At 43.3% G+C, this 14,628-nt stretch overlaps 1 protein-coding gene across 6 annotated transcripts in view; it reads right to left on the bottom strand.

The window, feature by feature from the left end:
- LOC125464294 (unconventional myosin-XVIIIb-like) overlaps positions 1-14,628 on the bottom strand; it is a 370,537-nt gene that overhangs the window by 87,709 nt on the left and 268,200 nt on the right. For all 6 annotated transcript variants that reach the window (XM_059654944.1, XM_059654945.1, XM_059654940.1 and 3 more), the window contains one exon: positions 6,166-6,279. In XM_059654944.1, the coding sequence (XP_059510927.1) occupies positions 6,166-6,279 (114 nt within the window). The remainder of the gene's footprint in view (positions 1-6,165; positions 6,280-14,628) is intronic.

Here is a 14,628-nt window from a genome sequence, read left to right on the forward strand (position 1 = left end):
CGTGCTGGAGATGGCCCAGGTGAACTTGAGGTTGGGATGGAAGGTGTTGGTGAAGTGGATGAACTGTTCGAGCTCCTCTGGGGAGCAAGAGACGGCGCCGATACAGTCATCAATGTACCGGAGGAAGAGGTGGGGTTTGGGGCCTGTGTAGGTGCGGAAGAGGGACTGTTCCACGTAACCTACAAAGAGGCAGGCATAGCTGGGGCCCATGCGGGTGCCCATGGCCACCCCCTTAGTCTGTAGGAAGTGGGAGGAGTCAAAAGAGAAGTTGTTGAGGGTGAGGACGAGTTCAGCTCGGCGGATGAGGGTGTCGGTGGAGGGGGACTGGTCGGACCTGCGGGACAGGAAGAAGCGGAGGGCCTTGAGGCCATCTGCATGCGGAATGCAGGTGTATAGGGACTGGACGTCCATGGTGAAGATCTCCCTTCCCCTACAGCATCCCTAAACCAGCCCAGTTCGTCCCCTCCCCCCACTGCACCACACAACCAGCCCAGCTCGTCCCCCCCACCCACTGTATCCCAAAACCAGTCCAACCTGTCTCTGCCTCCCTAACCGGTTCTTCCTCTCACCCATCCCTTCCTCCCACCCCAAGCCGCACCCCCATCTACCTACTAACCTCATCCCACCTCCTTGACCTGTCCGTCTTTCCTGGACTGACCTATCCCCTCCCTACCTCCCCACGTATCTTCTTTTCTCTCCATCTTCGGTCCGCCTCCCCCCTCTCCCTATTTATTCCAGAACCCTCACCCCATCCCCCTCTCTGATGAAGGGTCTAGGCCCGAAACATCAGCTTTTGTGCTCCTGAGATGCTGCTTGGCCTGCTGTGTTCATCCAGCCTCACATTTTATCATCTCGGGGTATTTTCTTTGCTTTGTTTTTTTTTCTTCTTTGTTTTGTTTTTTGCCTTTAGTTGTTGTACGTACCCCCTGGGTAACCCGGAGTGGCTTGCATGACTGGGTAGGTGTATAAATGTTTTATTTTTTTGTACATTCTATGAATAAAGTATATTTTTTCAAATAAAAAAAAGTGACGAAACGTCTGAAAACGAATCTTCCAGCTCAGCGAGCAAACTTACATCCAGACACCGTAAGCCTTTTTAACAGCACTATCAACCTGGGTGGAAACTGTCAGGGATCTATGTACATGGACACCAAGATCCCTCTGCATATCCACACTACCAAGAATATTTCCAATGACCCAGTATTCTGCCTTCCTATTATTCTTCCCATAGTGAATCACCTCACATTTATCCGCATTGAACTCCATTTGCTACCTTTCAACCCAATTCTGCAGTTTATCCAAGTCTCCCTGCAACCTGCAACATTCTTCCACACTGTCCACCACTCCACCAACTTTAGTGTCATCTGCAAACTTACTAACCCATCCACCTATGCCTGTGTCCAAGTTATTTATGAAAATGACAAACAGCAGTGGTCCTAAAACAGATCCTTGAGGCACACCACTAGTAACTGGACTCCAGGCTGAATATTTTCCATCAACTACCACTCATTGCTTTCTTACAGAAAGCCAGTTTCTAATCCAAACTGCTAAATCTCCCTCAATCCCATGCCTCCGTATTTTCTCAAATAGCCTACCAAGTGGAACCTTACCAAAGGCTTTACTGAAGTCCACGTACACCACATCAACTGCCCTTCCCTCATCCCCATGCTTGGTCACCTTATCAGTTTTTTTTTGCTGTACAATGAGACACAGGAGCACCTTACAGAATTTCTTATAGTATTACCTCTCTCATGTTTTCAAGGGCCAACTCACATGGTGTCTAATCCTAGCTGACCATCACTTTGGCTGTTGTGGTCCTCCTGCAATCTTCATCCTTGTTCTTCCGGACAGGATAATTAAGACTGGCATGCTGTTCTATATCTTGTTAATTGGTGCAATGCCAAACAGCTTGATGGCCAAAGCCATGACTGAAGCAATGGAACATGTATATAGGACCGCTTACTGGGGTAGCATGGCTGAAAACCCAGCTCCACTATTCACAGACTCATCAATGAGTGTAAAGATTTTAGTAATGTACTCAAAATTGCCCAATTTACCTGACTTTTAGACTCAGGTTAACAGAAAGAATGGACTAAATTTCTGTAACTAACAAGAATTACCACTTATTAAAAAGAAATAGATTCTAGCTGGAGGTAACTATGAACTGTCACACATAACTCCACTATTAAAACTCTAGACCCCTTTGTCAATTCCCTTACACATACTTGCAAACAGATACAAAACTTTGATGTCATGGGTGGGAGGGATAACTGGGAAGGGAATGTCTCCTGAGCACAGGGTGTGTTAGATGATCCTTTCTGCTTGCCAGGCACTGCTGTTCCTCCATCTCTTCTCCAGGTTATTTCACTTGCTTACAGGAGGCAACAAGTGAATTGTTTACAACTTATTAAGTCTCTGAATTATTCATTTTGGCAACAAAACAGCTCATAGTAACTGGTGAGGGAAAGCAAAGTGGTTTCTGCAGGCTTTGGGTGTTTGTTCACAGCAGACCTCCTTTCTGGAGGTCTGAAAGCTTCTGGTTATATTATTCACATTCACAAGCTAGTCACGTAGCTGGGAGCCAATCACATAGCTGCTGGTAGGCGGAAGACCTTTATGGTCAGCAACTGATCACCACTCTAAAGAGTGACCATTCACTTCTGGCCAGCTCAATTTCACTTCATTCGTAGCCCTTGGTGCCAGTTTGTCTGCAACTGATCTTCTCCATTGGCTGAACAAACTACAGTGTAAACACCACTTACAATCAGCATTAGTAACTTGCTTTTAAAAAGAGCTGCACAACACTTGGTTTTATAACAGTCCTTTTCCCATTCTAGTCCACAAAAAAACACGCAGAAAAATGAAAAGAAACAGGGCTGAAGCTTGCAGTTTTAGGGAAAGTTGATGAAGTGATTCTCGCTGGGAGTCAAAGTGAGGTTTCTTGTCATAGTTTTGTCAACTCACCACATTAATTGGCATTTCTCCCTATGGCAAGACTCATGCCCAATTTACACCCCCCTCCTTTACCAAACACTGTTCCCAGAGTAACTTGCTATTCAGCAGAGGCCCTCCCTAAGACCAGCATCCCTTGCGGCTGCACCATCTTCCAAAGCCCACTGTGCACCTGCCATCTGGAAGCTGTGCTGCTAGGCTGTGGAAGGAGTGAAGAGCGATGGCAGAGAAAGAGAGGCTGGCTCCATCATTCTCTGAGAGGGACCTTGAGATTTTTGTGGATGGGGCTCTGGAGGACCAACAGAGGACCCCTATCACCATCATGCCTTGCTAGCATGGTTGGAGATTATCACCCACGTCAGCACCATCTCCATGATAAGGAGCCCTGGGCAGCAGTGCAGCAAACAGATCAATGATCTTTGCTCCCTCAGGGAAATCCAATGTTGTGCTCTATTTTGCCCCACACTTTCCTGTGCCACAGCACCCATTTCCAACTAATGCTTATGTCTAACACCCTCTCTGTTGCATGAAACAATTTCCCTGACTCACTCACATTGTCACCCTCCCTCCTACTATTCCACCCCTGCAACCCCTTCATGCTGCCTCCTCACACCTCCATATCTTTCCCCACATGCACAGCCTTAATGTCACTCACTTGTGTATTACGCATTTGCTCCCACTATGTCATTACAGGACAGGACATCCCAAAACATGGAAGAGCAACTTCAGATGAGTGATGGGATCAGTGCCTGATACCTGTGTCCTCACCCCTCCCAGGTAAAGGCAGGGACCATTCCCTGTAGGGATTCAGAAACATCTGAATGGTGGCATGGCGACTCAGTTGTTAGCACTGATGCCTCACAGCACCAGGGACCCCGGTTCAATTCCTCCCTCGGGTGACTTCTGTGTGGAGTTTTCACATTTTCCCTGTGTCTGTGGGGGTTCCTCAGGGTGCTCCAGTTTCCTCCCACAGTCCAAAGGCGTGCAGACTAGGTGGATTGGCCATGCTAAATTGCCCAGAGTGTTCAGGGATGTGTAGATTAGGTGGGTTATAGGGGGATGGGTCTGGGTGGGATGCTCTGAGGGTCGGTGGAGACTTGTTGGGCTGAAAGGGCCTGTTTCCACACTGTAAGGATTCTATGATTCCTTCTATGATCTATACCCCAACACCGAAGTAAGTATCACTTGTCATTGCATTGTAACACTCAAACTCGCCAGACAGTCAGTACAATGCATTAAACACCAGTGATCACAAAGTCTTTTGTCCCATCTGTCTTCCAAGTGCACCGTCTACCCTAGGCCCAGCTCATCTCCCCTAGAGGAAAGGTCTTTAGCCTCACTGTAGTGCAGAGATATCTCTTGAAAAAATGAACAAGATGCAGTGAGGTGACCTCAATGTCTAGATGGGCTTCACCAAACATCTCTCCTTTTTCTACTGCTCATCTCACCTTCACATCGCTCAGAGGCAGCTACTGCTAGGATTATCCAGTGTATCAAAGGACAGTCAGTGGACCTGTCCCGGTTTTGATTCATGATTGCCAAAACTCCAATGGCTATGTCTTCTCGCCAAAGCTACAGGGATATGGAAAGAGGAAGTACACTCTTGGATGGGCTGCAAAGGAGGCAAGCAGTGATGTAGAAGAAGAGGCACCCTTACTATCATTGTCTACCTCCTACCTTTCATTCATAATGTTGGCAGATCGCACAATAAAGGGAGGTTCAATTGTGAAAAAGGGCTGTTTCCCTGAATTTAATACCAACACAGCCAAGGCTGAACATGCTATGAATTCAGAAGTCACACGACACCAGGTGATAGTCCAACAGGTTTATTTGGAATCACAAGCTTTCAGAGCGCTGTTTCACTGTGCCGTGTGACTCCTGACTTTGTCCACCCCAGTCCGGCACCTCCACATCATGTGCTGTGGCAGGGCCAGCTGCAGTTGGTAATTACTGCTGTGGACATGGATTCCCCTGAGGTAGTGCCACATGTCACAGTGCAACTGAAATAGGGGTTTTCCAAAAGTGCAACAGGAGAGTCATGCAAACTAACCATTAACAGTCACTAAGAAGTCCCAGCATCAGGAAGAGGATTGGTTACCCCTCAATGCAGGAATGAGAGTCACACAAGGATTTGTTTTGTAGAGGAAAGCCACCCGCAACATGAAGCAATGAAGCATTAGTGAGGTGAGGAATTCTTCAACCTTAGTCAAAAGCAACTGGGGCAGCAAAAAAATAGGAGAACATTAATGGAAATGCCTCATACAAGATCCTAAGATGAACTGAAGGGAATTCCATGCTTTGGGAAGGAGCACAACATGGAAACTGAAGAAAGAAATGAGATAACTCACTCCCAGATTGTGAGTTAAATTACGGGCGTTGTGTTTTGCATTCTGTGTTATCTTACTGCCAGTACAAAAGCCACGATCATCAAATAGACCAGACAAGCTGTGCTAAACCATCAGAAACAGCCTGGGCAGGGGACGCCAAACTTTTATTTCAAATGAGAAAGAACAATTCCTTTTGATGTCGTGCTGACAAGCTAATGGGGCTCAATTGAGATACATGTAATCGATGTAGCAGCTTTAGGCTTGTGTGGTTCGCAGAGGCATCAACATACCGCACCATCACAAAACAGAAGCAAACAGGAGATCAGAGCAAAATGGAGCTGAGCGGGATATTTCAGATATTCTTATCTTGTTTTTTTCCCCAGGAATGAAAGCCCTTTGACATCTTTGGGAGTATTTGGGAGGGGCAGGTCTCAAAAAGACATGAAAGAGATTTTCAGGTACTACAGAAGAGCTTTCAATCCAACAAAGCCAAACTTAATGAGCTTGGTTTAAAACATAGGGAATTAAGCTCTGGTTTGATTATTTTCTTATTCCCTACAGAGCACAGAATTGCAATGTCAGTTTTAAAATGAAGTCTAACTATTTAAGCTGTAAATCTATAATCCTACAGCATTGGGTATTCTACACACTCAATAAATGTGAGTGTGCCAATCATACTAAGGAAGCGTTGGGTATTAGAGCTTTTAATTCACTTGTGATAATTACTTTGTGAGAAATGCCATTCCTTAAAGTTCATGCAAACCAAGGAAAGGAAAAGCGTGGAGGATATGTCCGCAGCAGCTACTAACTGGGATCACCTGGTGGTCCAGCATAATTGGACCTGGACTGAAGATAGAAACAGAAGTGAAGAAATCGACTTTCTTACCGTGTTCTTGTTTCTCTGAATATTTTCCAGTTGAACCTGGAGGTTTTCCAATTCCTGCAACGTAGATTTGTAAACCTTCTCTGTCTCCGCACAGCGAGCCACACTTGCGTCTAACTGGTGAAGGGAAAGGGGAAACGGATTTTTGAGTATCAATTCAACCTTTATTGTAACCACAAGGATCTTGTTCTTTCCATTTCAGAGATTTTCAACTGGCACAACTGTGCACCATTGTATCTACCGCAAGGTGGCAGGATACAAGATGTGTTCCCTGTCTCCCACTGAAGTGAGGTTCCCATTCTCAGCCAAGCCACATGGGCAAGTCTTCAGAAACAGAAACATCTGCTTGACCACACTGAACAGAGGACACATTTCATAATGGGTTCTGCCTCACACATTTAATATCCCGAAGAAAATCTCTTCATAAATGATCGTCAAAAATTGAGAGCCAAAGGCACAGAATACCAGAACATTGTTCCAATTCAAAATCCCTATCAATCAACTTTGACCTTCTACTCTCCACATGGATTTGTTCGCTGTAAAGTACTAACTGCAATTGTACAATTTACCTTTTCCTATTGAGTCATTGATAATTTCAATCAATGATCTGCAAATCTCAAAACCCAGCGTCAGCAAGAATTTTAGCCACTTTTCAAAATATTTGTTCATTTCAAACTCAAGTGCCTTGTTAAAAGTTTGTTTCACTTCAGCATAAATACCATTGTTACCGGACATTAACGGTTCTGAAGGGTCACCGGACTCAAAATGATAACTCTGCTTTCTTCCCGTAGATGATATCAGAGTTGCTGAGTTTCTTCAGCAACTTCTGTCTTGGTTCCACTTCTACTGTCTGGGGAAACCTTCTCAAACCTTTCAAAAAGTTACACCATAACCAATATCATGTCTTTGGGCTTTTTGCTAGAATTGGATGAGCAAAACTTGATTAAAGTTAGAACCGGCCCTGAGAAGTAATTTTAATGTAACATGAGATTTAAGCACACAGAAAGCACAAAAATCATGATGCAAGCATTCTTCATTCCACATTCCAGATGGGAACAGAAATTAAGGATAAGCATGGAACTATTGACACTACGGTACAGGGAACGTCCACACGGGTTACATTGGACTAAAGAATTCCTTTGTCTGTCTACAGTCAGTGCTCTCTTCACCAAATATACTCTGTGGTGTATTAATGATGAATAGTGCCAGTTTACTGAGAAAAGCCACCTCTTTCTTTCTGCACTATTAGGTATAGTGGTGCCATTTGAGATTAGCAAAGATGTCATTCTCACTGATTTCACGGTTGCGAGCTCTTGGGGAGATTGGGGGGCTGGGTCCATACTGCAGCCTGTGCTACAGTCCTGAGTCCACAACCCAATGACAGGACTTTCCTGCCCTGGAGAGTAGGAGGCTAAGGGGTGACCTTTGGGAGGTTTATAAAATCATGAGGGGCACAGACAAAGTAAATACCTAAGGTCTTCATACCAGGGTAGGGGAATCCAAAACTAGACGGCATTGGTTCAATGTGGGAGGAGAAAGACTTAAAAATAGATCTGAGGGACAATTTTTCACACAGGAGATGGCAAGTGTATGGAAAGAGCTGCCAGAGGAAGTGGTAGAGCCAAGGGCAATTGCAACATTTTAAAGACATTTGGACAGGTATATGTATAGCAAAGGTTTAGAGAGATATGGGCCAAATACAGGCAAATGGGACTAGTTTAGTTTAGGAAACCTGGTTGGCATAGATGAGCTAGGCCGAAGGATCTGTTTCTGTGCTGTTTAACTCTATGACTCTATGGCGGGTTGGGTTGGATTGGGTTGGGTTGGGTTGGGTTGGATTGGATTGGGTTGGGTTGGGTTGGGTTGGATTGGGTTGGGTTGGATTGGGTTGGGTTGGGTTGGGTTGGGTTGGGTTGGGTTGGATTGGGTTGGGTTGAGTTGGGTTGCGTTGGGTTGGGTTGGGTTGGGTTGGGTTGGGTTGGGTTGGGTTGCGTTGGGTTGGATTGGATTGGATTGGATCGGATCGGATAGCATATCCCTCCTGATCTATTTCTGTTTTCTTAAATTAATGGATGTGGGTATCAATGGCAAGGCCAGTGTTTGTTGCCCATCCCTGATAGCCCGTGAGAAGATGGTAGTAAGCTGCTAAGTAGTCCATTTTACCCATCACGTAAAGGCAATTTCAGAGGTGGGCAATATATTTCATGAAAAATACATTAGAGGGAGTGCAGTCTACATCTACGAGAATGAAATAGGGATTCCGATAGTTAAATTATATGAGGAGCTTACATAAACGAGAATTGTCTTCCCAGGAATTTAGGAGGGTGTAACTGAGGTTCATGTTATATTATTGTTTGGGAAACTGTGCTCTAAAATGGATCAATTACTTTTGGTTTAACTTCGATTTGTACCTCAAAGCTTTGAGGGATAAGATTAAGACAGACATGGCTTTTAGTAATATTTTAGATTTGGTCCATGAGTGGTAGTGGGGTCTCTGGAGATTTGTTTTATTTGCATGCATTTAAATCACATCTTTAAAACTCTTGAGGTACACAGCTCAGTACACTAGGAGAAAAAGGACAGAAGAGAGAAAATAAAACCTGCTGTTGCCTAGTGACAGGAATCTCAACATAAAGAAAGTTCAAACCATCCAGAAGAGGCCAGATAGTTTGCAGGTTCTTGAACAGGAGAGCTACTGTCAGTTTATCAGTCTGCAAAAGCACTTGGGACCAGGGAAGAGTTCCAGAGTTGCTTAAAAGAAAATTCCAGAAGTGGAATTCTCCAGAGATATGAGGTTGCTAAACCTGTGTTTAACAACATGAGGTGAAGTAGCCATTTGTTTATAGGGTCCCAGAAGAAAAATTAACTAAACAAAATAGTAATGATAGAATGCATAAATTTTCCAAAAAGTAACCAATTCTAAATGTGCCCAATGAAGAAGGAAGTTTAAAATGGAGACAGGGCTAACTCTTTACTGCAGTAAGGTAATGATTTTGCATGTTTCTTTTTAAATTTCTGGTAAAGCCATCTTTAATAGCTCATATGTAGTAACTCAGTTCATGTTTTTGTGTGTAATAACATTATGTTCTTTTGCGAAGAACACATTGGCACTCTTTTGTGCACATGTTCAAAGACTGACCACCTTGGGAAATAAACATAAAACTGATGGTCAAAGTTAAGGAGTGACTTGATCAAAGATTTTAAGATATTAGGGTGAACAGGTACGATAGATACATGGAAATGTTTTTTCCCCTGGTTGGCATTTATGAAATTAAGGCAATGACCAGTGCTATCCATAACCAGCAAGTTCTCCCACGTGAGTGCAAGTGAAGGTGAGGTCACTGGTGGGAACAATTGAATCTACCTTTTTCTCTGCCATGCTGGCGCTTCACTCGGCCTCAAAGGTTTCTTTAGCACTCCTGATGTAGCACCTCTAGGTTTCATAATCTATTGCCTGAAGGTTAACATTACACACAGTTAACAGTTGTTAATGTTAGAGATTAGACTTGCTAGATTTTGTTAACGAGAATTGTTGTGGCATTGGATCACAGTTGAACCTTAATCTCATTGAATGTTGGAACAGATTTGAAGAGCCCAAAGCTCCCATATTCCTCTGGGTGATAGGAAACTAACAAGTCGGCCAGTTAAATAATGTCAGTCATAAATTGTACCAAGGCCAAGTGTCGAAATTTGGAAATACTTATGAGAAAGAGAAAGACAAAGACAACATCACGTTTCCAGTAGGATCCTACATCATACTTTTGAGGAGAGGAAAGAGTAAATAGATATTAATTCATCGTGTGAAACATTTGGTGAGCTTTGTTGTGGAAGGTGCATTATAATAGTTTTATTCTGTGCGCTAGCCAGACAGAATGAAGGGCCCCATCAAAAATCAATCTCTTCTTTTCAATTGCAGTATAATTCCAACGTTTTATTTCAGACTTCCAGTAATGATGGCTTTCTCTAACCAATTAGGATTAATTTGAGAATGAACACATCAATGGGCCATATCATTGTGATTTATTTTGATCCAATTCTACTTCATAACAAAAATAACTTATACCGTATTTAATGTAATCCACGATTGCTCCTGTAAATTATTTGTCACTTTGGCATGACAAAAGGAACATTTTTTTCTATATGTTCCAAATCATTGAAAAAGCTCTACCAGCTACAACCGGTTGACAAAATATTAGGTCTACAAATGTCCTCTCAGTCATGATGGTCTAAACTGGCTCCCATCTCCCATTGGAGCAAATTCTGTGGCCTTAGTTTCTGTTACCTCAAAGTATCATTTTCTTAGAGTCACAGAGAGTGTCAGGTCATCATAGCCCCAAAGGAAGCTGCTTGGGCCATCAACTTGATGAACTCTGTGGAGCAATGCAGTCAATCCCATTCCACAGCTCTATCTCTGCATTCCTTCAAAGTCTTTTCCCTCAAGTGCCCATCTAACTGCAATCAAAAATGGTGTTGGGAGCCATGGCCTGAGGAGGAAATTGAGAAACCCTGATCAGAGCTTCACCTAATGTTCCCAGTTAAGGAACCGTCACTGTAAATGATTCCAGTATAATGGGGAACCATGTGTAATCTTGTGTTGTGCAAGAAATGATCCATTCCTTCCAGTGTCTATTGGCAAAACTTCTGAAAGCTTCTTTTGCATGGCATCCAACCAACAAAGGGTCCATATACAATTTTGTCAGTTCTTTGGAACAACTCTTGTGACTGTTGGGGCACAGGAAAGTTATGAAAATTTCCAAATTTCACTGCCTTCTCTGGCTATCTGTCCCTTCCTACTCTACTCCACTTCTTCAACAAATCAATGGCAAAGTCTTGAGCCATTTCAACACTTCCCTTTGGAGCTCCTCTCAAATCCCCACTGCCTCATTACATCAGGTGCCAACAGTTCCAAAACAAATGCCAATGGTTGGAAAGTATATATAGATCTCCTGTGATCATGAAAGGTATTGAAATAAATGCAAATTTTTCCCTGCCCTGGGGAACGCCGCAGTGAAGTGCACAGGTATCTATCACATTCAACGAGCTACGTAAATACAGGTTGTAGTTGTTTTGGCCCACATTTTAAAAAAAAAATCTCAAAATGCATTTTCAAGAGGTGATACGGTGGCTCAGTGGTTAGCACTGCAGCCTCACAGCGCCAGGGACCTAGGTTCAATTCCACTCTCAGGTGACTGTCTGTGTAGAGTTTGCACATTCTCCCTGTGTCTGCATGGGTTTCCTCTGGGTGCTCTGGTTTCCATCCACAGTCCAAAGATGTGCAGGTTAAGTGGATAGGCCGTGCTAATTTGCACATAATGTCCAGGGCTTGTGCACGCTAGGGAAATATAGGGATAGGATAGGGGATGGGTCTAGGTGGGATGCTTTTCAGAGGGTCAGTGTGGACACAATGAGTTGATTAGCCTGCTTCCACACTGTAAGGATTCTATCAGCGATAATGGGAACTGCAGATGCTGGAGAATTCCAAGATAATAAAATGTGAGGCTGGATGAACACAGCAGGCCAAGCAGCATCTCAGGAGCACAAAAGCTGACGTTTCGGGCCTAGACCCTTCATCAGAGAGCCTTCATCAGATGAAGGGTCTAGGCCCGAAACGTCAGCTTTTGTGCTCCTGAGATGCTGCTGGGCCTGCTGTGTTCATCCAGCCTCACATTTTATTATCTTAGTAAGGATTCTATAACTGTTTTAGGGAACAAACTCCATCACTATTACAAAGGCTCAGCACAATCTCCTTCTCCACTGCTAAGCATCATGGAATATTTCCTATGGCTTTACATGGTTATAAATTGTTGAAACTTTGTTTGATGTTTATTAATGATCAGTGTCATGCTGTTGCTTCTCACTGTTTACAGTGACTCTCAATAGTATACATTGTCGATTGAGAAGCACAAACAAAAAAATAGATTCCAACACCAAAAGCTAACATTTTATAGAAAATGGTGAACTGAAAATGTGCAATACTTCACCATTTCAGGCAGCTTTCTTGCAGATTGTTCAATTAAATCAGCTACAGAATTTCTAAGATGAATAGATGTTACTGGTCAGTGCTAAATTCCAAATACGCTCTGGGGACAGAATATGCAGTCTTGATATAAAAAGAACAAAGTGGATATTAACCTGTTAAAGACTGTGAGAATGTCATGACAGCACAATTATAATACAGGCAGTGCCCAGGTCCATTCGTAAGTCGATTTGTACACATGATGGAACACAATGCATTGACATGGTAAAGGAGCCATTTGTAAGGATGGCACAATGACTCAGTGGGTAGCACCTCTGCCTCATAGCACTAGGGACCTGGGTTCGATTCCACCCGGCTGCTGTCTATGCCAAGTTTGCTCATTCCCTCTGTGTCAGTCCAAAGATGTGCCAGTTAGGAGGATTGACCATACTAAATTGGCTGTAGTGTCCAGAAATATGCAGGCTAGGTGGGTTAGCTATGGGAAAGGGTAGGTGGTGAGTCTGGGTGGGATGTTCAAAACTAATAGCGGTGGCTCAGTGGGTAGCACCGCTGCCCTGCAGTGCCAGGGACCCGGGTTTGATTCTAGCCTTCGGTGACTGTGCAAACTCCACACAGACACTCTCCCTGAGCCTGCGTGGGTTTCCTCTGGGTGCTGCAGTTTCCTCCCACAGCCCAAAGTTATGTGAATTGGCCATGCTAAATTTATCATTTTGTCCAGTGATGTGTTTAGGTTACATGGGTTAGCCATGGGAAATGCAGGATTACAGGGATGGCGGGGTGGAGTTGGGGGGTGGGGGGTGGTACGTGAGTCAAATTGGACTTATTGGGCTGAATGCCCTGTTTCTATACTGTAGGGATTCAATGGCAGCTGAAACAAATGTTCATATGTTGGGTCTTTAAAGTACATCCCCATACTGGGCTCGGGAAGGTAGGTGGGCAGTGATGGGCATTGGTCAGTGAGGTTTGTATTTGCATTTGTAATACGAGTGTTTGTAGACCAGATATTCACAATCAGGCAAACCCCCACCCCACCACCCTCCACCATTTGTTTATGATAAATGGTTAGCAACTTGGTGACATCACACTTCCATCAACAGAAAGCAGTTAGAAGTTACAAACACATCGTTCAATGTAATCTTTTGATCATCATCATATGATGAAAGGTCATAAAATATGGTTATTATTATTTGGAAACATGGCTTCCAAAGTCGAAGAACAATGTAAGGCCATAAGTTTAATTTGTATTTCTATGGATTAAGAAAAGAAAGGCATGATTTTTAGCTTCATTTTAGGTTTGTTCTGTGAATGTTACCAGGGTAAACTCCCTGTTTGTTCACACATGCACTTCCAGGACGGTTCCACAGCATTTAAGTAGAGCTGGTGTGTTAGCGGTTCAATATACTCAAAAAAGTCAAGAAAATTGGACTTCTACCAAGCAAATTTGTGTGCAACAACACAGAGGCAGAGATAGAAACGTCCATAAAAGTAGTGAGCTAGGATGCAAGCTCATTTAGAGAAAAGACACCCTTAACAGGAAAACTGTTAGCTTAGCAATAATCGAACAAAATCAGAAAGATGTAACAAGTGGCTCAGAAATCAGGAAGAGAAAATGTCCAGAAGCAGAAACCTGTGGTGACGTCCGAGAGCAAGTGTCCTACAAGACTGATGAAGGCAGGCATATAAATAACACAAGATATGGAGTAAGTGAGCTGAGTTAGCAGCTTAATAAAAATCAAAAGAACAGTTCATGCTATAAATGAGAAACAAGACAGAAATTTCTGGAAAAGCTCAGCAGGTCTGTGGAGAGAAATCAGAGCGAAAGTTTCAGTTTGAGCGACCCTTTGTCAGAACAGGGTTGAAAACTGTTGAATCTTTCTTTTTGATATTTGCAATGATTCTACTTCAAATAGTTTTAGCATAGTGTAATGTAGTTTATGTTTCCACTTTCAGCGCAGTAAACCTTTGTCAGGCAGCCTCTTGTGAATATTGTCAATGCCTGACCACCATGTTAAATAGGTAGCAAAAATAAACCCACTGGTCCACCGAGCCAAGTTTCACTCACTATCTGACTTACCCAGTGATAACCATCAGCTGGAATCAAAACAATACCCATCGACCACAAACAGTTTGACGTGTCATATTCTCATCAGTGAATTGGAACATTACTCTCCAATTAACAGAAGGTCATTTCATTGCACTCTCTAGTTGTTAGATTTTATGCCATTCTCTAGTTTTCGGAAAGAAGTGTCACACAGTAGTTAATGCACAGTGGTTTAATGTCCCTATTCGGTTAATGCAAAAAAAGCTTACTTTCACTCCCTAGTTAATTGGTTTAATGTTCCCAATTAATGAGATATAAATTAAAGCATATCTCTTTAAGTAATAGAAAGCTTTTTGGGGCAGCTCACTCTAATGGGAAGCAAATTGCTTCTCCAAAAAAATAAGGTTTGGTTCCACTTCTGCATCCTATTTGGGTGTCTCTAGGTAAC

Source organism: Stegostoma tigrinum, chromosome 26 (assembly GCF_030684315.1).
Source record: "Stegostoma tigrinum isolate sSteTig4 chromosome 26, sSteTig4.hap1, whole genome shotgun sequence".
NCBI lineage: Eukaryota > Metazoa > Chordata > Chondrichthyes > Orectolobiformes > Stegostomatidae > Stegostoma > Stegostoma tigrinum.